We start from the raw sequence: 23,882 nt of genomic DNA on the forward strand, positions 1-23,882 counted from the left end.
TTTCACATACTGAAGAATTACAGACAAGGGCAAAGCTGTTTGCAGGAGAAAAACAAGCAGCCTGAAACTTCAGTGCATGAGAACTGCAGGGGAATAGAAACACACAAATGATCTCTTGAGATTCAGAAGTAAGGCTGTATACAGCCTGCTTGTGTATGGATGTATTTTCTATGTGTGGACATACTGTACATCAACCTACTTCCTGTTTTGGTGACCATTTTGTTTGTTTATAAACAAACTTTTTAAAACTGTTTTTAACCACTTTTAATGCGGCGAGGAGCGGCGAAATTGTGACAGAGGGTAATAGGAGATGTTCCCTTAACGCACTGGTATGTTTACTTTTGTGTGATTTTAACAATACAGATTCTCTTTCAGATACGAATGTACAAACATTCCAATCGATAGAATCCTGTATTCCAATCGCCCTCAGAAGCACTTTACAGTAATTTCCCCCACATACTGTGTGGTTTTCTGTACAATTCAATCACAAAAATCCAATTGAATGATCGCATCTGAGGAAAGTATTGTACCAATAGTAATTGGCACTTGTATACAGACTAGCTGCAAAAGAGATACTACCACTCAAGATAAATATAGAAAATTATAAGGCATTTCAATTTCATCCCTCTACAAATCCCTGTGTTTTAGCCTTAGATGTCCTAGCCAACATTTCTTTGTTACAGTATAGTGATATTTTTACCCATGACGCAGCTTCAATGAATATCATACTATCCTATACAATAAAACTGAAGTGTCGCTGCGTCCAGCAGTTTGCAGCGTCCGTGTCCCAGGTTTTTTGTTACTGCACAGTAACGGACAGCTGGGACCAGGGAGCTGGGAGGACGAGCAAGGTGGGCGGGTGCGGGTGAGCATGGTGGGTGGGTGCGGGCGAGCGCCTGTGTGGGGCTCGCGCTCAGCGGTTGCGTGCACACTGGAGGCTGCCGGAAAAAGATCTACAGCCCTTTTTTTACACGGGCTTGGGTCTACTAGTACACTATAAAAAGGAACAGGATGTTTCACATATTGTTATACAGTATTTTATACTTCAAATGTTCTGACACATTCTATGAAATTAATCGAGAATAATTACGAGTTCAATACCAAACTGTATTTTTTATTATAAAAATTGTATTAAAATATCACCAGGCAGCATTGGTTATCTGTGCACAGAAAACAAATTCTCTGTATCAGTAATACTAACAATTCCATCCGCAATATACAATAAAAACAATCTTTCATAAAGATTTTATGTACATAGCAGACGTTATCAGAAAAATACAAACGTAATCTTCACAAATTAGTTCAAACTACTGACTGCCCCAATTGCCAATATACTTCAAGTTGACCATGCACAGGGAGACATATTTATAAGGAAAATTACCATGTCTTATGGCAAGTGTGTAGTATATATGTCAGAAACGATTGTTAAAGCTAGATTGTCACCATAAAAAATACAATTTCAACAGCAACTGGTCTGAGCGTATCAAGTGATAAAGATACTAATCCTGCATTCAAAAACGTTTTCATCGGTTACGAGTTGGAGTTATCACATACTTTAGGAGCACTGCCCCCTTAATTGCCATCGGCTGGCAAAACATTTGCATGCTGGGGGGTCTTTTTATCTATAATATATTACTCCTCTTCCCTTTATTTTCCCCTCCTTCTAATGACATAAGACCGTGCACTTCCTAGTATAGACCTCAGTGGGAGTGTCTTAAGACTCTGGGAGGAGGGCGGGTGATGAATACACAATTAACAAGAGGAGAAAAAAAAAGTGAGGGATGAAATGATGTCCACATTACCTTCATTCAAAGGTAACCAAGATGGAAACTGTCTAGAATAGGATTCTCTGCTTTTTCTTTATAAAATTCACAGGAATCATAACGTGGACAGTGCAATACATCTGTTATGTAAGTAGAACTAGTATTTATCTACTTATACGTGTGTTTTTTATTTCTAGGTTAGCATGGGTGTCACTTGTTCTTTAAAAAGGTATATTCTTCCTAAAAACAAACAACTAGAAATAGCTAGACTGGAAAGTTTCAAGTTCCATTATCAACCCAAAGGAACTGCTCCTCAGGGGTGAGATTAGCAGTCTGAGGCCCAACTTTGATAAAATAGGGGAGTATGTTAACTTCTCTGATTTGTTCAGGCAGTACAACTAATATTTTGTATTCTGTAGGCAAATGTCTACTATTCATTAACACAAGTGTAAATTAACAATAGTTTTTAGACAGGTGATTACTAGTCCTCAGGGAATTGCAATCTAGTCCTCAGGGGTGGAACTAGAAATCTGTGGGACACACTCACTGCGAGGGAGAGTATGTGCCAAAGCTCACAAATTGTCAAGCATCATCAACTATAATATGTACAAGGTTTGTTATCTACCTATAGATTACAGGGCTCCTGAAAGCTGAGTTTATAAAATGTGTATAAGAAGTAGGCTGCCTAGTTTGTCTCTTCCGCACACAATCTGCACTTGCAAGTTGCAGTAGAGATGTAGCAGATTACCTCTCCTACTTAGTTGCAGTCACATTGAAATACAAAACGTGGAGGTTGCCCATTACAGTACGTTTTCAATATCTGCTCACATTTTCATGCTGCATTTAAGGCAGTGTTCTATTTATTCATGAAGAAAGAAAAGCTGGAGAAGTCCGCTCAGACTTCCTAGATGCCACCTACAGTAATGACATAAAACTTACCACAGTTCCAACAATCACCATAATGTTGAATGTTTAGTTAGTTCACTTCTGTGCACACATGGCAACTACTGTAAGTCTCCTGATAGAATTATCAACAGGGTGAATTATGAGTGACTGTGTACACACTGGAACAAATCCTAGTCTGGTACGCTGGCTCCACCAACAGCGACAGATACAAGCTCCAGAGGGTCATTAGATGGGCGGAGAGAATCATCGGTAGACCTCTCCCCTCACTCGACCTCCTCTACAACTCCAGATTACGATCTAGAGCACTGAGAATTGCCAGCGATCCCTCACACCCGGGCCACCGCTTTTTCAGCCGGCTCCATTCAGGCCACAGGTTTCGAGCCATTTACACCAGAACTTCGAGGCATAGAGACTCCTTTTTCCCCTCTGCCGTCAACCTTCTAAACTCCCTTCATCTCTAATGCTGCTGCCCCCCCAAATGCTGCAGTTGCCGACCTGATGGACTGTCTAGTATAAAACTGTTTAAACTGCACCCGGCAGACTACCGCTATACCGCTGCAAATCAAACTATTAATATGTACCACTGATTACACTGTATGTTTTTGTATGACTATGCCCTTATACTGTATTATCGTATGACTACGCTTTTTTTTTCTTATGTTGATACTACTCTCTCTCTCTGAGCAATTGTATGTGCCAAACCCAATTCTGGGCACGACCCAGTCGTGCTTGGCGATTAAAAGATTTCTGATTCTGATGTTAAAGGAGCATAAACTGAATCCCAATTCCAATAATGCTATGCATCTTTGCCTTTCAACCCTCCCACTAACTACAGATAATCTCGACCCCCACCTACACTCAACTACAGGGTCCTCACCTTTGGGAATTTTGTAACTCCATCCTCCAGTATTATAACTACACCCTCTGGTCTCTTCCTCGCACAACCCTGAGAATGCTCAGTCCTGATATTACAATCATCCCTCGGTGATGCCTCCCTTCTAAGAAGAGACAGGAATTACAGGCTGGTCTCTTCCCTTCCAACAATCTCCCAAGCACATCCCACAATTCCAGGCCCTCCTACTGAATCACTGACATGCCCACAGCACCCACCATTGATCAGAATAGAGGGGGAAATCCAGCGGCTGTCACACCTCAAAAGGTAATCTACAGTGAAGGGAAAGAATAATTGCTGTGTGCAACTTTCCCCCCTATAAGATGCTACAGGAGGCCAGGCAGCTGTAATTACCGGATATAGTGGGTGTCTGGGGTAAGGACAACCTTAGGGAGTGGTGGTTCTTTCCTAGATGAGAAACACTTCTGTAAAGGCGCCTTAACCTTCAGCAGCCACATATAGTAAAACTATATATGCGCTGCAGGGCCACGTTTTTTTTTTCTGCAGCTGGGGGAAGTTTGCCTTCCCCAGTGTGGCAGGTTATGCAGAGAGCAGCAGGGAATGTTCATATTTACCATTGCAGTCGCTGCATTGGCTTCCTTTCTTGCTTGACCTACGGCACTGCACTCCCGACACCCTCCTCTGGGTCCTGATCACATGATATGACGTGATCGAAACCCAAAGGATGGAGTCAGCAGTGCAGCGCCGCTTGGTGGTGGAAGAGGGGTGATGGGAAGAGTTTCTTCCACCACCAGGCGGCGCGGTAACACTGAAACCATCCTCTGGGTGTCAATCACATCATACAATCAGGATCCAGAAGAGGATGTCAGGAAAGCAGCACCGCTTGTGGTAGAGAAAAAAAAGAGAAAAGCCTATCCAGAACAGGTAACTATGACAACCTCCTGCGCCCGCTCTGCATGGCTGCATCAGGCAGCCTGAGATTAGCCCGCAGAGGATGCCCAGCGTTATAACACATGAGATAACGCAAGTGGGGCTGCTAAAAGGCTAATACATAAACCCAAGTAATTTTATGTTTCAAGTATGAATTGTTCAGATGCCATTATTAGTGCCACTAGTGATATTACTGATGCCTGACCAGCATTCTGATGAGAAGGGGAATGGGGGACACAGCAACCATGGGGGCACTATAATGACACAGAAATTTCCCACATCACTCAAAAGTGGGTATAAATACTACAGGAATAAATAATCTTGCGCTGCTCATATAATTATCATTTGTACACAGTCTCCCTCCATGGCCAACTTGAAAGCAAACATGAAAACCCCCAAATATAAAAAAAATCCATGGTTTTCATATTCACATTAAAATCTGTTCATAGACTCATTCAGGCTGCTAATATCCTGGGTTATTACACCCATACTGAGGTAATGAAGAGAATATAGTTTATGGTGGTGCAAATACTATGGTGTAGTAAATGTCAAGTGGAAGGGAAAGGAAGAGTCACAGCTGCGTGCGTTTTCTGATCACAGTTCATCGTGGTTCCTTGTAAGGTCTTCTCCATAGTTTGTAGCCTGGCTGCCCACAAACATGTTCCAGTTGTGTAATATTTCCTCTCTGGTCAGTAGTTTATCCTGGAAGCAACAGAGAAAATTATTTACACACACATTATGAAATGCACTGAAGGTAAGAAAAGTGAGCAAAAGCCTTAGTGAGTTGCACTCACAAATGTGTACATAAATGGGCATAAGGGTCAACGAGTGAGAAAAAAATTTCCCCTGAACTAAAAACTTGGCATAAAAATAATTTTTCTTTCCTCTATAATTTGCATTTACCATATCGCCAAATTTATAAATATCAGATAACTGACAAACATACATACAAAAAGCAAACTTTGGACCTTAAAAGGGGAATGAAACCCAGCATTTCTTCTTTGCTCTAAAAGATTATTTACAGCATATAACATACTACCACCATTTTTTTTTACTAGGCCAGCATTCAACTAGTTAAACACAGGACTTAGGCTGGGAATACACCATACAATTTTCTGTTAGATTTATCTGCCAGATAGATACTTTCCAACATGTTGGAAATTATCTAACCATCTATCTGCCTAGCAACTAGGCATTGTTCTACTCAGCAGATAACCAGAAGATGATGTACCAGAGATAATGACCAGTCTACAGAAAACAGAAAATCTAACAGAAAATTGTATGGTGTATTCCCAGCATCATAAGCTCCCTGCAGGGAAAGCTAAACGCATCCGAAATGGAGATATTATTTTGTATTTACTTAATTGTATCAAGTGAGGAATGTAAACACTTCTCTGACTGTGCAGACACTCCTGAACACAGACAGACCCTCAGAAAGCATTTCTCATACTTACCTAGTATACCTAGTAAGAGTTATTACCTAGTGTTTTTTTCCCTCCAGGACTTTCTGCACTGAGTGCTGATGATGCTGAAAATGATGATGTTGAAGTGCTGTACTGGACCCACCTACTTGACCCAGCTCCCTGCTCAACCCTCCCATTGACGGTCTGGCTAACGATGCCCACAAGCTGGCATACACTTAGCATGCTGCAAAAACAACGCCCATTTTTTTGTGATTACAATATACACAGATAATGGAACATGGGGCCATGTGAAGGAACACAAGTTGTGAAAAACAGTGAAAAAAAAAACCAGTAAGGCTATTGCAATGCTGTTCAATCAAGGGGGTAAAGTATTCATAAATAAGCCCCATAGGGAGGTTCATGTTCAATCTTACAGGCCTCAATCTCTCACTAGGGTACAATTCTCACTGTGTCTCTTGAGGTCTCACTTGGATTAGCTCCACTGCCAAACAGAGTACTGTTGTTGACCCTTATACAATCTTAGGATATTTATGTCTGGTCACTGTCCATTTGTGTGAATCGAGGTGGTGGTTGTCAAACCGAAAGGATTATCCGTTGATTTCTGTGGCACCTGGATAAGCACTTTTCATGGTTTCTGTGGATTTGTCACACTTCTTAGCAAAGAACGTGGTCTTAACTGTTCACACCCTATAAATAGGCAGCATACATTATGCATTACAACTGCAGTACATACTTATAGTGTTGTGCATCCCTATTACGTTTCCTGTACACTGTACAAAGTGAATGTATCACAAGCATAACACAGCTGTAGTATTCATTGAAGTAATTGGTACGGGCGCTAGATTTCAAGATAGGCATTAGGAACGCTGGAGTAAATGTTAATCAGAATCTTTGTTACATTAAACAAGCTTAAACTTCATTGGTTGCCAAGCAGCTGCTCTATTTGTGCTGCAAAATTTCTTGATCTTGCTTCAGTGAGCAGCTACTGTATGTGAAGCTCAAGCTTCCACTGAAACGCCCCAAGTTGGTGTCAAAATAGTTTCCCACCTCAAACAACTTCTGAAAAATCAGTCCAGAGCTGCTGGAACACTTATGTTCTCTGTGTCTGTGGACCAACCTTACAAATACCCCTTCAGCAGAACCAGACATTACAAGCATCCTAATCCTTGTCTCACTGTTCTGGTCTGGAACATGCATGTGGGTCACTTGAATCAACATATTGGTGCCTGCATTTCTATCCAGATCTGGGGCACCTTAGGTTGCAAAGCCACTGCTTATTAATAGAAATAAAAAATAAGGCCCAATATAATCTTGAGCTTTTTGAACAATCCTTTTTAGAAGAGAAAGCAGGAACTTTAGTTACTTGTGGAGCCATGCCTGACCTGCTTTCAATTTTTTTTTTTTTTTTAGTGTAGTGTACTCAAAGCCAGCAATGGAGGAGCAAGACTTTCCCAACCCTATCTTTTAACACCCTCCTTCTAAACAGACAACAGACCTGAACCGATACTCTCCTTCCATTCTCACTCCTCAAATAGACTTCAAGCACTGGGGCAAAAATCTTAATAACCAGAACATTGGCTATGTCAATCACTAACAACTAAATCAAGGAACCCTCTGGTGAAAACTTTATAGCCACCGGTTCCCAAATGATGCACACCCAGTTCAAAACATTTCTGACAGCTGGTAACCCAGTGTTGGCTTCAACTACAAATTAGCCAGACAACAGCTCCCAAAGGAACAGCATCGCATCAGACATGTTTGACCATAAGGTGTTATGAAGTTAATGTTTACTCTTAAATACACTGTCCTCTTGAATCTGGTAACTATCTACCTATGGAGACTTTACAAGCAAGCCGTGCCACTGACTTTTACGCTACCATCTGGGGGTAATGGGGAATGTAAATGAAAAAATAATGATAAGTAGATGCGTTTCCAGTTATGGTTTAGGTCTGCATGGAAGCAGCAGATAAATACCTTGTTGGAGTCAGACTCATAGATCAAGTGTCTGGCCTCAGCTTGTGCGTGATCATAATCCTGAGGAAGGATCCAGTGTCGGATTTCGTCTTTGTCCATTTTCCCATCTTTGTCAAGATCTCGGAAGTCTGAGAACTGTTCCCTCTCTGTGGCGACCCAGTCAGGCTCTGGGGTTCCTTCTTCGTGTGAGAACATGTCCGCTGGAAACCACACATTTGTTTTTAGAAACGTAGATAGAATGACCTATTAAATATCTTCATTGTTTGTGCATGCAGAAAAAGGAGAGCAACAAAGTGACAAATCAGAATTTTTGCAGTGACATTGTTTATGGTCCTATAGGAGGAAGTCATATGGAAGGGACCCTAAAGTAAACTCGAATAATATAAACGGAGCATATCATAAAGTGCATGATCTGTGATTATCTGCAGTTAAAGCGGCATGCTTGATTTTTTTCTAAAGTTCCACCCAGGAGAAGAATTACTGTAGCTATGCGTGTCAGGAGTAAACTCCCCAATAACAGGAGGAAGTCCTTTCCCTTGGCCCATAATTGTCCTTTAAAGGAATACTGTAGGGGGAGTTGGGGGAAAATGAGTTGAACTTACCCCAGGCTTCTAATGGACCCCCAGACATCCTGTGCCCGCGCAGCCACTCACCAATGCTTCGGCCCCGCTTCCGGTTCACTTCTGGAATTTCAGACTTTAAAGTCTGAAAACCACTGCGCCTGCATTGCAGTGTCCTCGCTCCCGCTGATGTCACCAGGAGGGTACTGCGCAGGCACAGACCCTACTGGGCCTGCGCGACTCCTGGTGACATCTGCAGGAGGGAGCACACTGCAACTCAGGCATAGTGGTTTTCAGACTTTAAAGTCTGAAATTCCAGAAGTGAACCGGAGGCGGGGCCGGAGCAGCGGTGAGTGGCTGCGCGGGCACAGGATGTCTGCGGGGGACCATTAGAACCCCCGGGTAAGTTCAACTAATTTCCCCCCCCTGACAGTATTCCTTTAATGTGATGGATGTCTTCACTGACAACAGGGAAGTGCAACTTTCTTTACTTTGGCCTCAATTCACTAAGCCTTTAATTCACTAAGTCTTTAATAATGTTTCTGGCGTTATCACCATGGTGATAAGGCATGTAGTATTCAGGAAACATTTTACCTCAGGCAAACCTAAAGTTAACTCTTCTGTCTTTAAGTTAAGGTGAGATCTCTAAAGTTAACTCTTCAATCCTTAAAATAACGCTAGAATTCTAAAGTTAAAGACAGGCTGTTAATTAACTGCATGTTAAAATAACTACAGAGGAGGTAACTTAAAGAGAAACTCCGACCAAAAATTGAACTTTATCCCAATCAGTAGCTGATACCCCCTTTTACATGAGAAATCTATTCCTTTTCACAAACAGACCAGTAAGCAAACTTCAAGAGGAAAAGGCAGGTACTCAGTAAAAACTGCAGATGTTTGAATATATATGCTGAATGGCAGTGGAAAAACTTCAGCAGGAGCAGCGTCAAGACAAAAAGAGTTCAAACATTGTGGCAACTTCATACAAAAAAGAGCAAGAGATGCCTGGCACTGTAGCTTTAATGCGTCACAGCAAGGGTACGAATATATGTAACATGTATTACAGGAACCAAGTCCGTAAACAGGTGGTACTTATCGCGCTCTGCTGAAGGTGGGGAGGCAGCTGTGGGCGCCAGTGGGTGCACGGCCTTACAGCCGTTTCGCAATGGGATGAGCCTTGCTTCTTCGGAGGCTTATCGTGCACGATAAGCCTTCGAAGAAGCAAGGCTCATCCCATTGCGAAACGGCTGTAAGGCCGTGCACCCACTGGCGTCCACAGCTGCCTCCCCACCTTCAGCAGAGCATGATAAGTACCACCTGTTTATGGACTTGGTTCCTGTAATACATGTTACATATGTTTGTACACTTGCTGTGACGCATTAAAGGTACAGTGCCAGGCATCTCTTGCTCTTTTTTGTATGAAGTCACAAACAGACCATCAGGGGGCACTGTATGACTGATATTGTGGTGAAACCCCTCCCACAAGAAAAGTACTTTTTTGGCAGTTTCCTGTCTGTGAACCTTGTTGCATTGTGGAAAATAGCTGTTACAGCTGTTTCCAACTGCCAAAAAACATGCAGCAGCTACATCACCTGCCAACACTAAAATGTTCACTGGAGTTCCTCTTTAAGGACTGAAGTGATAAAATAACTCTCACTGTGAAAACTTAGCTCTACACCTTAATAAGGCAAGATCGATGTGTGGTGCTAAGTTTTCTCTTGCCTTATCTCCAGCTGGATCTTAGTGAATTGAGGCCTTTGTGTTTTACTCAGACCTGCTCCAATCTCTGTATCTGCTGAAAATTTAGATGCAGAGTTTTCACTGAAATCAAGTCTGATAACACAATTTATCACCATGTACTCTGCTTATTGATAAGTTTTAATTCATGATAAGTTGATCGGTTTCCCTGAAAATCACAATTTGAAATTCAGGGAGGAACCCTGCCATTGCTGTAAATCTACATATTTTTTTATTCTCAAGGTCCTTGAATACAAATACATCAATAGATAAAAGTGGTTTCTTAAGTGATAAGGTGTGTAAATGCCAAAGGCTGGTGTATTATACATCAACTTGTACAAATGTAAGTGTTTCTGATTGCTGGGTTGCGGGTGGCAGAGGGTAAGGAAGCAGCCTGATGGCAGTTTTGTGTTAATTAACTTCTTCTTAGAGCCCGTTTCCACTACACGCAGATTGGCAGAAAAACTGACTCCAATGAATGCCTATGGGCATGTTTCCACTAAACGCCATTTATCTGATACAGATTTTCCCATAGGCATTTTTCTTCATCCAATCTGTGTGTAGTGGAAACAGGCACTTAGGGTAATTTTACACTTAACTACTTAAAGACCGCCTCACGCCAATGGGCTTGACCGCGGCAGCAGCCCCAGGACCGCCTAAAGCAAATTGGCGTCAAGGCCTGGGGCTGCAGTTTCCCAGGGAACTGCCGCGCGCATGTGCGATCGCCGTCCTGTTCCAATCCTTGTGACGGAGGGGAGGAGGGAAGGGGAGGGAGGGAGAGAAAGCCTCATAGGAGGATGGGAAAAAAAAATAAAGCAACAAACGGCCACAGCGATTGGACCACTCCAGCGGCATGTCCCCTAAGGGACAAAAAAAAGGAGGAGAGTTCGATCGCTGGGCACCTAAGCTGGGCTGTGCAGGAGGCTGAAAAGCCTGCACAGCCCAGTGCAGCAAATAATGGCCTGGTCTTTACGGGGGGTTAGCACTGTGGGCGGCAAGTGGTTAAAGTGAACCTCCAGACTAAAAATCTACTCAGCAGCACTGAAAAGGCTTGGTGTTTAACAGTTTCACTGCCTCAGAACTTTGTTTTTCTTACCCAAGCCTCATTTTTAGCTGCACAGGAGAAAACTGCCTCGGCATTTTCCCCCTGATGCTGTGAAAGGCATAATGGGATTTCTGATGTTGTCTTTCTCCTTCTGCTGTTTTGGCGCAAATTTGTTTTTTTTTTTTTTTTTTTATTTGAGATTTGAAGCCTAGCGCGCGCAGCTGGGAGGGGTGATCAGGACACAGGACAGTTGGAACTGTGTCTTATGCTTCCTGTCACCTCCTTTCAACCAAACAGATGGCTGCCCTCATGAAATCACAAACATGTGTCTGTTCTTTTAAAACAGTGTGGATAAGAGATTATATTACCTATCTATTTTAATTAACATAACTAAAGTAACTTAATGACAGTATGTCTGTTTAGACTGAAGTTCCTTTTTAATCATTTGCTCTCAGTTATAACCGAAAGATAACGGATTTTCCAAGTAATGTCCATGTTTTCATGTGGCTCAGTTCCCACTGTACACATTTTAACTGAAAGCTTTTTTAATAATGCATTGCTGTGGAGAAAAACAAAACAAAATGCATGCATATTAAATACCAACGCATTAAGTGTAAAAGGGCCCTAAGGCTCTGGAGCCTCACAAGAAGCATGTGAGAACTTACATTGGTCTTTGCCGATGCACAATACAGGTAGTCCCTGGTTAACGAACGAGATAGGTATGAATCTGTTCTTAAAGTGGATCCGAGGTGAAGTTTTACTCATTGTATATTTGTGTTCCTTTCCTATTGTTTATAGGGCATTCCTCAAGCCAAATACTTTTTTGTTTCAATACTCTAATTCCCTATAAACTAAATAAACCACGCCCACAGGTTTTCAGAGAGCCTTGGCTGTATCAAGAGCTCATGGGAGCTCAGTCTGGGCAGGAGGAGGAGGTGTTACTAGCCATTGATTTCAGAGGCAGAAAGGAGGGGGGGGGGGGATTAGGTTTTTTTCACAGGCTGAGTGCTCAACATACAGATAAGCCTGCCTCTGTGTAATGTTTACAAACAACATGGCTGCTGTCATTGTATCACAGGAAGAAATAATCATTTTCTATTAAAGCGGTTTGCAGCTAGATTTGCTGTGTAAACTATCTAAACTTTAAATAAGATATATAGACAAGTTACTTGTGTTGGTTTTTAATCTCGGATCCGCTTTAAGTTGGAACGCCATGCCATCTCTGCCCCCGCACCTCCTCTATGTCCCTATGTGCCACTTCTGTTCCCCGGTGTCTTCAGTGTCTGTTTGCATTGCACTCTTCTCATCATGTGTAAGACTTCATGCATGTTATTCTGCTTAGCGTAGCTTACGGCAAACACCCTTAAAGTGTACCAGAGCTGAAATAAGTAAAAAAAAATAATAATAATAATAATAATATGTATACATACCTGGGGCTTCCTCCAGCCCCATCCACTCTGATCGCTCCCATCCTCCGCTCTCCACAGCTTCGGGAACTGGGTCCCATCACTTACATCAGTCGGCTCCAGTCTATGCAGGGGAAGTGCGCTGTTTGCGTATCTCTCCAGCAGCGCTGTAAGTGACGGGACGCAGTTCCCGTAGCTGCGGGCAGCGGAGGACGGCAGTGTGGGAGCGATCCGAGCGGTATGTATAAATCTTATTTATTTGAGCTTCTGAGTCCCTTTAAGTTATCAGGAAGGAAGCTATATGCATGTTGTCCGCCTCCACTTCTTCTGAAAAATCTAGGTACAGATATTACTGAAACAACGTTAAGTCCTATCAGTCTATGCATGCCCGACTTACTTCTAATGTCTGCATTGGGTTTACCATTTCAACGTTACAGGAAGTATAGGAAGGCGATTCAGTTGTATAAAAATGCCCATTTTAGATTAGTTCTCTATATAAATACAGAAACGATTCAAGTAGATGGTACAGAGTTCAAAGGAGAATCCAAGAATTCATTTAACAAAAAGTTGCCCAATTTATATCCATTACATCAATTTATTTTTAAACATTTTCCTACAGCAATTTGTCTCAGAAACGTTTTGTGGATCCTGACACTAAGCTTTAAATGTAAAGGCATTTCTATCACTTCTACTTTACAAGCATGGATAAACAAGCTTTTTTAAGGCCCGTACACACGCCTGAGGCCAAGAACGACCGCCTCAGCAGATAGTCAGGCGTGTGTACAGCGGACGCCGACCAACCCTGGGCCATCTGCCTGGCAGATCAACTTACACCTGCGGCGGCCAAGCACATCGTCGGTGCTGCTCCTCGCGTGCTGTCACGCATACACCGCTCTGTCGTCCCTCCGTCCCAACGCATAGCAACAGAACGTGTTATCAGCAACATAGCTGACGTATGCCTATACAGGCCGGCCAGCAATGTCACCCTAGTGGGATCGAGTCCCGATCTGACGGCGACATGTGTACGCACCTTTAGACCGTGCCCTGCCATTCTATTGTTCCTTAAGGTAACAATTAGAAACCAACGCCACACATTACCTGCACACGCCACATACAGTGAAGCATACAGTCAATTGTAAAGTATGCTTCACTTTCAAGGTTAACATGCAGGTTTTGCCTTAATGCAGTGCGTTATGATGCCGCACGCCGTTATACCACAATGCACCCCCCCCCCGCACTGTGAACGTCGCTATAGGTGGTACATTGCCGTGCAGCTAGCCGCACTACAAAGCGGCCGTTTTGGCACACCGCAAAGGACCCACTTAACGTAGCCTAAGTCATAATGCTGACTAAGGTCTAGAGTTTAGCTGTTGATAACTTGTGAAGTACAAGCAACGTTTAATAGGTATAAATTACTAATATTATTCCCATTCAATATCTGCTCTATTGACACTACATGGCGTTCTCTTTTAAAGTATATCTTTATCCCCAAAAAAGGTACTGTAGTGCCGAGTGAGGTAAACAAGGACACTTCCAGTTAACTGATGTGAAGGAGTTTTGGAGACTGGCACACAGGCGATTTGGAACAGCAAAAGTGTACTTAGATATTATTTCTGTAAATGTAAGCTATCTAATTGGGGTGATGGAGGGGGGCGTAGGTGTGTGTGTGTAAAACCTTGAAAAAACTGTCCCTATACAAGAGCTTTCTCACTCAGCATCTATTTTTACATGACTCCCACAGTGCTCCACTCTCTGTCAAACACTGGTCTCATTATGTTATAAATGTCACCAGCAATAATAAACTGCATCATAATGAGAAGGAGAGAAGAGAGGATGCAAATAGATACTGCTGCCTACAGAGAGAAGGCAGATCCAGGCTCAGGACTCTGCCTGTCCACTGAGCTCTGCATCTTCTGATTATAATCTAGTCACTGCTGGGGTAACCCCAATCACTTGCCCAGCGGCCACTGAAGGGTCTTCATGTATGCAGCATGTCAATTATAATTTTGTTCCTTCACATGAAATCTATAGATTATATTTGGTATAATGTACTTTTTAAAATATTAGTCGCTGCACTTTACATTATAAAATTATTTTGCTGTTATACAGCTTATGTGGACAATGCTGCCTGTCATTTCAAACCCGAAAAAAATTATTCTATAATTCTATATAGATTGTGTATGGCCTTTTAATCAGCCTTAAAATGGACCTGAACACTTGCACATCACAGAAGGTAAACATAGAAAAATGCATCCTGTGTATATTTAGAGTTTAGCCCAGGCATGGGCAAACTCGGCCCTCCAGCTGTTACGGAACTACAAGTCCCACAATGCATTGCAGGAGTCTGACAGCCACAGTCATGACTCAAAGGCAAATGCATTGTGCGACTTGTAGTTCCGTAACAGCTGGAGGGCCGAGTTTGCGCATGCCTGGTTTAGCCTGACTTATCTAATTTCTTATTTGCCTAGACTAAAAGGGAACCTGAGGTGGAAGGTATATGGAAACTGCCATATTTGTTTCCTTTTAAATAATACCAGTTACCTGGCAGTCCTCCTAATCCTGTGTGTCTAATGCTTTTAGCCATAGACCCTAAACATGCATGCAGCAGATCAGGAACTCTGAGTCAGCTGACTCAGGTTTTACTGGATTAGACATATGCTTATTCCGGGGTTTGGAATCGGACACTACTTATGCCAAAATATCAACAGGGCAGCCAGGCAACTGATATTGCTTACAAGGAAATAAATATGGCAGCCTCAATATTCCTCTCACCTCAGGTTCTCTTTAAGGTGGCCACATACCATGCAATAAACTGATCCAATTTTGGATTTTTCTTATCAATTTTTACGAAAATTGAATGGTGTGTGGTAGATTGTCAATTACTTAATATACAGACCCAAGCAATTTTATTTTGAGCTTTCAATCATTTTTTTTTTCATAACTGGAGAAAAACATTGAACACGTGTGTGGTACATTTGTCAGATTTTTGAAATGTTACAATCAGTCAGAAACATTCATTGCAATTCTTGAATTTAAAGAGGAGCAGTCAGCCATACTATCTCAGGGAAAAAAAACAAATATATAAGTAGATAAATACTTGCTCTACTTACATAACATATGTATTGCACTGTCCACGTTATGATTCCTGTGAATTGTATAAAGGAAAAGTAGAGAATCCTATTCTAGACAGTTTTCATATTTACTGTGGCGATTTTGAAGCTAGTTGTGATGTTATTTCCTCCCTTACTCTCCTCTGCCTGATTTGCCCACCCTTCACTGTAGAAAGTGCATTGTTTCAGCCTGAGAAATTTTGGCCAGAGAGAAACAGGTGTGGGAGGGGAAAACAGGAGGGAAAGAGGCTTCAGCCAATCAGGCTGCATTAGTTAAGTCTAAGGGGAAGTAGAGAAGCAAAAAATAAAAAATAAAATAAAAGACAACCCAGCATGCCTTGCAACTTTTCTTATGTGTACCAAATAAGAGTCAAGTAAATTGGGGAATGATCATTTATAAACAAGAAAAGTAATAGTGATTTTAACTTTTGGATTGCCTGGTTAGCATCCTTATTACTTGTTTACCAGATAAAAATAAATAATTGATTTTTTATTTTATGCCCGACAGTTACTCTTTAAGAGATTTGAAAAAAAAAATGGTATGGTGTGTGGCCACCATCAGGCTTTAAAACCAAACTAAACTCTAAATTGGATGCAAATTCTCAAAGTATTCATGCCGATTGGTATAAAAGCAAAAATGTCACCCCCTGTGTTAAAAATAAAAATGTAAATCAGGGACAGGAAGGATTTTAAAATGGGCAAACAGTGACTAAATATTTTATTAATTAATATTGTAAAAGATAAGCAATTTTAATTAAGTTACATTCAGTAAACTTCTTCTTTGCGTAGTTACAAGCCAAAACTGGACTAGCTTCCTTCTGCCATGGCAGGGCAGTTAAGTTGTGCACCTATTTATAAAGCCATAGTACCACTTGTGTAGAGTAGCTCCCTGTAAGCAGGTCATAGACAACTACATATCACAGGCCACACCTGGTTGATCTACCCACCAATTGCATCCAGAGGAGACAGGTTATAAGCTGTGTTAAAGTTTGCCAATCAGGTTTGACCCATAAAAAAACCCCACACATTCTGCCCACCTCGATTCTATATACTGTAAATATTAATGTGTCTACCTTATTGTTTTTATAATTTATTCTGTTTACTTTTGGGCTTAGATGGCCTACATTACAACAGAATCACGAGGGGGGGGAATAAATGGAGCTGTAGTCTCCACAGGCAATAAAGAGAATGAATTGACATAGAGAACAGCACTGATCTCATGTGATCTCTCAGGGCTCTTTCACATTAGGGCAGATTTTCTGCGTTTCAACGCAAAGGGTAAAGTTTGCGTTACCCAAGGTGAAATGAAAGTCCATAGACTTTCATTTTAGCTTTCACATATAACGCTGCGTTTTTGTGCGTTGCGTTACACTGCACCCAGGCGCAGTTTTTCGGCCGACGCTAGCTTTATGCGTTACAATGTTAGTCAATGTAAAACGCACACTATGCGCGTTTTTAATCCGTTAACGCAGGCAATCAGTCCCAGAATGCAACAGAGGAACAATGTAGAAAGTTGACAACTAAAAGAAAAAAAAAATTACCTGCGTTTTTCTATGTGCTGTAACGCATTGAAAACGGATTAAAAACGCACACTCACTGCAGTGCAACGCATATCAAAACGCAGTAAAAGGCATACAACAAAACGTATGCTTTGAGCGTTCTCCAACGCAAGCTCTGATGTGAAAGAGCCCTCATAGGATCATGTTGCACAAGCCTGTTCATAATCAATAAAGATCTCTATTAGATCACTTCAGCCAGCTGTATGACTTGACGTGGAGAATAGCCAATTAGAAAACATTTTGCGACGTTAATTCTCAGAAGACAAAAAGCATGAGCTAACATTTTTGCATTCCGCTTGTTGAATCCAAAAGAGTCCAGCTTGTTGAATCCAGAATAGTAAAATTATTATAAAAAGGACCAAAAACTGAAAACCAAACAAACATCCTGACACAAAGTACAAGTTCTGCGGGCACAACATAAAGCAGTATAAAAATAACAATTTCGATAAAAGCATGCATTGGCGTTCTACCTGGCACTAGAGAATGGCAATGAATATAAGGCAGGATTGAAAAAGGTCTCATTATGTCAATTTTGATTTGGGCACAAAAAAGAAAAAGAAAAAACTGCGTAAACCTGAAATAACAGAATGTCATTTTTTTCCCTTCTGTCTACCGCTGTGAAAACAACATTCTTGATCAACACCTAAATTAAATTACTTTACCTCTCTCCATTACCGAAGGCACTCTGGGAACACATCCTGTCATTACCAAGTGGGGTGCTGCCTTCTATAGCACTGTGACATTGTACACAAAACAATGTACACAATTTGGACCACTTTACCCTTGCTGGGAGAACAGCAGGCCAGTAGGTAAGCACCAACTGCTGCAGAACTTTGACCAAAGAAACATTTTAATTGCTAGGAGCCCATTAAATGTCTTGGGAGAGCGGTTTGCCGGCTCTTATAGTCGGATGAGTTTCTGCCTCATTTCATCATACACAAAAGGGGACACAATTATAGGTCTAATTTAAGCACACCTGCATTATTTCAAATCAGATGTATATAGATTTAAATATGGATAAGAAAAAGCCAGGCTTCATCAGCACAGTGTGAGCAGTAAAACCTAGGCCGCCGCTCTGAAACTTTTTAGACTTGTCGCGATGTTCTGCAGCTGCCTAAAATTAACTTCACAACTAGGGCAAAAATAATCTTAGGGCCACTTTTAACTCCTGGATCACCACTGGGTCTAGTGTATAAAAATTTATGCCACTATGCTTTGCCTTTAAAATCACTATATCTGTCCTGACACTCATTCAGCTGCTCCTTGTTGTACTTTACCTGAGGAAGCGGGCGACAGACCCATGAAACAGATGTTATTGGAGTAAGAAATAAATGTTGAATACATTTTAAAAATACATTATTGTTGAGTCATCTATGGGGAGGCAAGTCTACCAGTACCCCCATTTTAAACTGTTTTTCATGTATTTTGACGCCTCTGCATACACAAATCAATGAATATCTACCTGGTGGATGGGTGTTTCTGCCCTTTTTCCTTCCTATCTACGGAGAGCGACTTCTTAGCCTGAGTGGGGACAGGGTAATCTCCCCATCTGCGCATATAGTGGTTGCCTGTGGCGGCAACCCATGCTTGTGAGTAAAATTTCTACTATTCATTGCTACTTATACCAATCAACAGTATTACACTATTCAGGGCTCTCAAATTTTTATCTTTGTCTTACATCACAGATCCTGTCCCACCTAAATTTTTGACCACATAAAATATGCACCCCAAAATTACCTTCTCTGACACCCCCACCTCCAGTAATCAGCTTGTGTCATCAATAAATATTGTCCCATGCAATGATGCATGGCTCCAAAACTTCTCTAGAATTGCTCCCATTCTCTGGAACTCCCTCCCTTGCCTAGCTAGAGGCACTGTGCCTGAAGTATTGTGCCTGCACAGGACAGCGAGCAGCACAGCCGCATGCTCATGCATGTGCTGAAGCCATAAAGGTGGTCGTTTGCCACTACGGAGGGGACCCCAGGAAAATGGCAGAGACCGAACGCTGTGGCGAGGGACACATAGGCTTCTAGGGACTGGAAGAAGCCCCAGGTAAGAAAAATCTAATTTTCTTTTATTTTGCTCATGCATCGTTTAATAACCGTCACTCTTGAGGTAAGCCCCCTCCCCCTTTTTCAGATTTAATTTTTTTAATACATTTTATCACTCCTAGGCATCTCTTTCCCCTGTTGTATTTACCTATATATTCATCTTCATCAACAAATCCATCTCCATTCTTGTCAATATCTTCCAAGGTCTCCTGCAAAAAGGACACAACAATGATTGTATACATGAAAACTAAGGAATAGGAACGATGTTCGGAAACTTGTATCATATGTGATGCACAATGAATTTCCTTTTACCTGGAAAAAGAAAAAGCAAGGCTGTCTGATCTTTGAATAGTTTCCCAGAAATTAAGCTAGGCTAAATTTTCATCCCCCAAAACAATCTTTTGTGATAGTCTTGGGTGAAAATCTAGCATCAGTACAGATGTCCAATCACAGTGTTTCCCCAACAAGTGACTGCTATTGTTAGGCTGCGCCAGGCTGCACAGCAGGGCGCCTCCCTTTGAAAAGGAAGATAGCAAATATCCTTTCTATATTCACATCATTTTAGGTTCCCTTTAAGTGGAGTTCTGATAAAACCACTTTGTTTAAGCTTTGAAAAAAGCCGGATGGATTGGAACTTGCTACTATGATTGCATTTTGGTCCCTATTGCAAAGATTACTCCTCACTTCCTGTGGATTCCCTGGTCACATGATAAATGTAATCTCTCCAGCAGGAAAATAAATGCATTCACATATTTTGTGGTGTGGGGTTCACAGCTCACATTGAGGGCCATTTTTTTATACCGAAAATCCCACAACGCAATCACAAATGCTGTGCGATTTAACAATGCGATTTTTCTCAGATTGCGATTTCTCCTGGAAGATAGGAATACAAAAAGAAATGCAGGAGAAATTCAGCATGCAGGGTGCTTGCGATCACACAAAATCAGATTGCAACTGGATTGCACTAGTAAAGGTTGCAATTTGAATTTGCTGCTGTAACGATTGGTGTCAGCAAAACAGATTTTCTGATTATTGATGATCTGCAGTATCACCAACAATACAGATGCTATACCTGATTATGTGGTGATCTGCAGAATCACCAATAATGCTAGTATAGCCAGACACAGGATAACCAATGTGAGATAGTGTTTGGTGCAACAGTAATGAGGAAGAGGAGATCTCCCGAGTAGCAGGTGACTCAGACAGTACTGCAGCCAATGATCACCTGAGGAGCAGGTGATTCATACTGTACTGCAACCAGTGGACGCCTGAGGGGCAGGGACCACTGGCTGTGCTGCAAGGATGATCACCTGAGGAGCAGGCGATTAAGACTATACTGCAGCCAGTGGACACCTGAGGAGCAGGTGTAACAGACAGTGCTTCAAAGGATGATCACCTGAGGAGCAGGTGATTAAGACTATACTGCAGCTGGTGGACACCTGAGGAGCAGGTGTTACAGACAGTGCTGCAGCTGAGCTTCACCTGAGGAGTAGGTGAAGGCTATTACAGATCCCTTACCAGTGGCTAGGCCCACTGGTGAGGACAGGAAGGTCAGACAAGCAGAGTAGGCAATGTACGGACAGATAAAGTACAAAGACAGAAGGCTGATTCAATGTTAAGTTCAGGCAGAGTTGGCAACCGGAATCAGATGGGCAGAGGTACAGAATCAATAAGCAGGAGAGTAGTCAAAGGAAGCAGAAGGTCATAACAGATAATACAATGCAATTAGTACGTTAAGCTATCAACAGAATCTGGCTAAGTGTGGATCCCGAGCTCCAGCTGGTTCTAGCACACTTTGGGATCTGACTAGGGTCTGAGCGCTAACACGTTAGCATTCGCAACAGCAGACACGGGGCAACTGACAGACTAGTACTATATATATATATATATATATATATATATATATATATATATATATATATATATGCCCCGCAGCGCCGCCCCCATCATTCAGCCAATCCAAAGTACCGTTGGAGTCAGCTGACTTGGCAGATCAGCTGACTCCCCTTCTATTCGCATAAAGGTCCTGTCGCCTGGCGCGCTCGTGCGTAGCCCTCAATCTATGTGCAATAGAAGGACCAGGCAGAGCAGCAGCATGTAACTGCACTGCAGAGGCCGCCGGCTGATACGCGGAGATAGCCGCCATGCCGCTTGCCTCTGCGGCGGTATCTCAGCTATCTATTACAGCTACTGGATGGATCGCAAAATGCAGAAAATCCTTTATAATATAAGATAAAACAGCCCCAAAGTACCACTGAACTGAAAGCAATATGGAGGCTGCCATATTTATTTACTTTTAAACAATACCAGTAGTGTCTGAATCAAACACCTGAAATAAACATGCAGCTATATCATGCAGCTACTTCAGTCAGAAACATCTGATCTGCATGCTTGTTCAGGATCTATGACTGAAAGTATTATGCTAGGTACACACACAATACAATTTTCTGGCAGATTTACCTGCCAGATTGACTATTTCCAACATGCCCGATCTGAATTCCCATCGATTTTCTGTTCACTTCTATGGAAATCGATTGGAAATCAGATCGGGCCTGTTGGAAATAGTTGAAATGGCATTAGAGGCCATTAGAGGCAGAGTATCAGCAGGACAGTCAGGCAATTTGGCAGCCTCCATATCGCTCTCACTTCAGATGTCCTTTGAACTGAAATTCCCTTTCTCTTGAAAAAGAGAAAAAATTCCCACAGTACGAGTGATCGTGCCATCCCACAGTGTCCCCCAACAGCAAAATGTTTGACTGTAGGTTTGCTAATTACTCTGTGAGAATTGGAGATGTACAATAAGAAATAATTTAAAAAAAAAAAAAAAAAAAAAAAAAAGGGGGAGTGGGAGGAAAATAATAATAATAAAAAAAAAACCACTGAAGAAGCTGGAGAAAAAAAAAAAAGTCACAATTTATTAAACTGGTCAGTTGCAAGACCTCATAAAAAAGTGGAGAGGGATACAACACTGAAAAATTGCTGGGCAATCTGGGTATTTTATGCCATGCATTGATGAGAATCAACCAATCCGAAACAATCTGTATGCATGTTGGATTAGTTTGGCTCTGTAATATTCAGGGCTGTGGAGTCGGAGCAATTTTGGGTGCCTGGAGTCGGAAAAAATGCACCGACTCCAACTCCTAATTAATTTGTAACTGTAATTAAAATAGAAAATATGACAAAATGTTCTATTTCTCACATAATAGTCATTAAAAATAATGTATATATACAGTAATAGCTGTGCTCAGTCCACAAAAATGAAATAAACCAATCAAAATTAGTTACTTCTGCTGCTTCAATAAAGCAGTCCCTGTATTTTTAAAGTCAGATATACACATCTGATTGTGACTGTATATATGATGTGTACACAGGAATCTCTTATATATACTAAATAACATCTATGCTGTAAGAATAAAGCCTGATGTGTAGCCGTGTCACTAATAGAGATGGTCAATGAGATGGAAATAATTCTGCGTTGATACTGATTTATGCAAATGTATGCACTCCCTTTGCTGATGAAATCAAATAATTTGGTATATTAAAATGTGGTTTGGTGACTACAAATTAAAGGGTACCTGAGAAGGATGAAAAGAAAAGTTTTATACATACCTGGGGCTTCCTCCAGCCCCCTTCAGGCTAATCAGTCCCTCGCTGTCCTCCACCACCTGGATCTTCTGCTATGAGTCCTGGTAATTCAGCCAGTCAGCACAGTCCAGCCACGTGTCGCTCCTACAGCCAGGAGCGTTCTGCACCTGCATAATAGTGCTGCGCAGGTGTAGTACGCTCCCGGCGGCGGAGTGTGTGCATGCGCACTACGCCAGACTGGCTCAAGTACCTGGACTCAAAGCAGAAGATCCAGGTGGTGGAGGAGGACCGCGAGGGACTGATTAGCCTGAAGGGGGCTGGAGGAAGTACCTGGTGTGTACAAAACTTTAATTTCATCTGTCTCAGGTTTACTTTGTTACACAGTAGTACTATACTCTACATATGCACTCTCCACAGAGCTTCAGGAATCCACTGAGAATGTTGTGCACATTGAACACAGAGGTGTTGTCTATCAGCCATAAACCTGGTTCAGATTGTGCATGAAGAATGTGTAATAGAGGAAGAATCTCCTTATTCTCCTGCGGAGTACCTGCACATCACTCTTACATGTACCCACAGGTACATTGCCTAGGGCCTGATCCATGTTCAGATACTGCATGAAGAATGTGTAATAGAGGAAGAATCTCCTTATTCCCCTGCAGAGTACCTGCACATCATTCTTACATGCACCCACACTTACATTGCCTAGGGCCTAATAGATGTTCTTTGTTCCGGTTTGTACCTTTTACAAGTACTCTTACCAAGGACTAGTTTTAGTCTAAAGGGAATAAATATAGTAGTCTACATATTCTTCTCACTTCAGTTGTCTTGTAAAATTCCTAAGCGTTGGCAGTTAAGAGACGAATTTCACTTTACATACTTTTAATCAACAAAATTGTAATATGCAAATTAGAGTCGGAGTCGGAGGATTCCTAAACTGAGAAGTCGGAGTCTGAGCCGGAGTAGGTGGATTTTTGGACTG

The 23,882-nt window shown here is 41.8% G+C and overlaps 1 protein-coding gene across 3 annotated transcripts in view; it reads right to left on the reverse strand.

The window, feature by feature from the left end:
* Window positions 1-1,090: 1,090 nt before the first annotated feature.
* RCN1 (reticulocalbin 1) overlaps window positions 1,091-23,882 on the reverse strand; it is a 63,556-nt gene continuing 40,764 nt past the window's right edge. For 2 of the 3 annotated variants that reach the window (XM_068259461.1, XM_068259460.1), the window contains exons 5-7: window positions 19,464-19,524; window positions 7,851-8,050; window positions 1,091-5,154 (exon numbers count right to left, since the gene is read on the reverse strand). In XM_068259461.1, coding sequence (XP_068115562.1) covers window positions 5,047-5,154; window positions 7,851-8,050; window positions 19,464-19,524 — 369 coding nt within the window. In that variant the 3' untranslated portion in view covers window positions 1,091-5,046. The remainder of the gene's footprint in view (window positions 5,155-7,850; window positions 8,051-19,463; window positions 19,525-23,882) is intronic. The other variant, XM_068259462.1, reaches the window with a different exon arrangement.

The sequence above is a fragment of the Hyperolius riggenbachi genome, chromosome 11 (assembly GCF_040937935.1).
Source record: "Hyperolius riggenbachi isolate aHypRig1 chromosome 11, aHypRig1.pri, whole genome shotgun sequence".
Classification (NCBI taxonomy): domain Eukaryota; kingdom Metazoa; phylum Chordata; class Amphibia; order Anura; family Hyperoliidae; genus Hyperolius; species Hyperolius riggenbachi.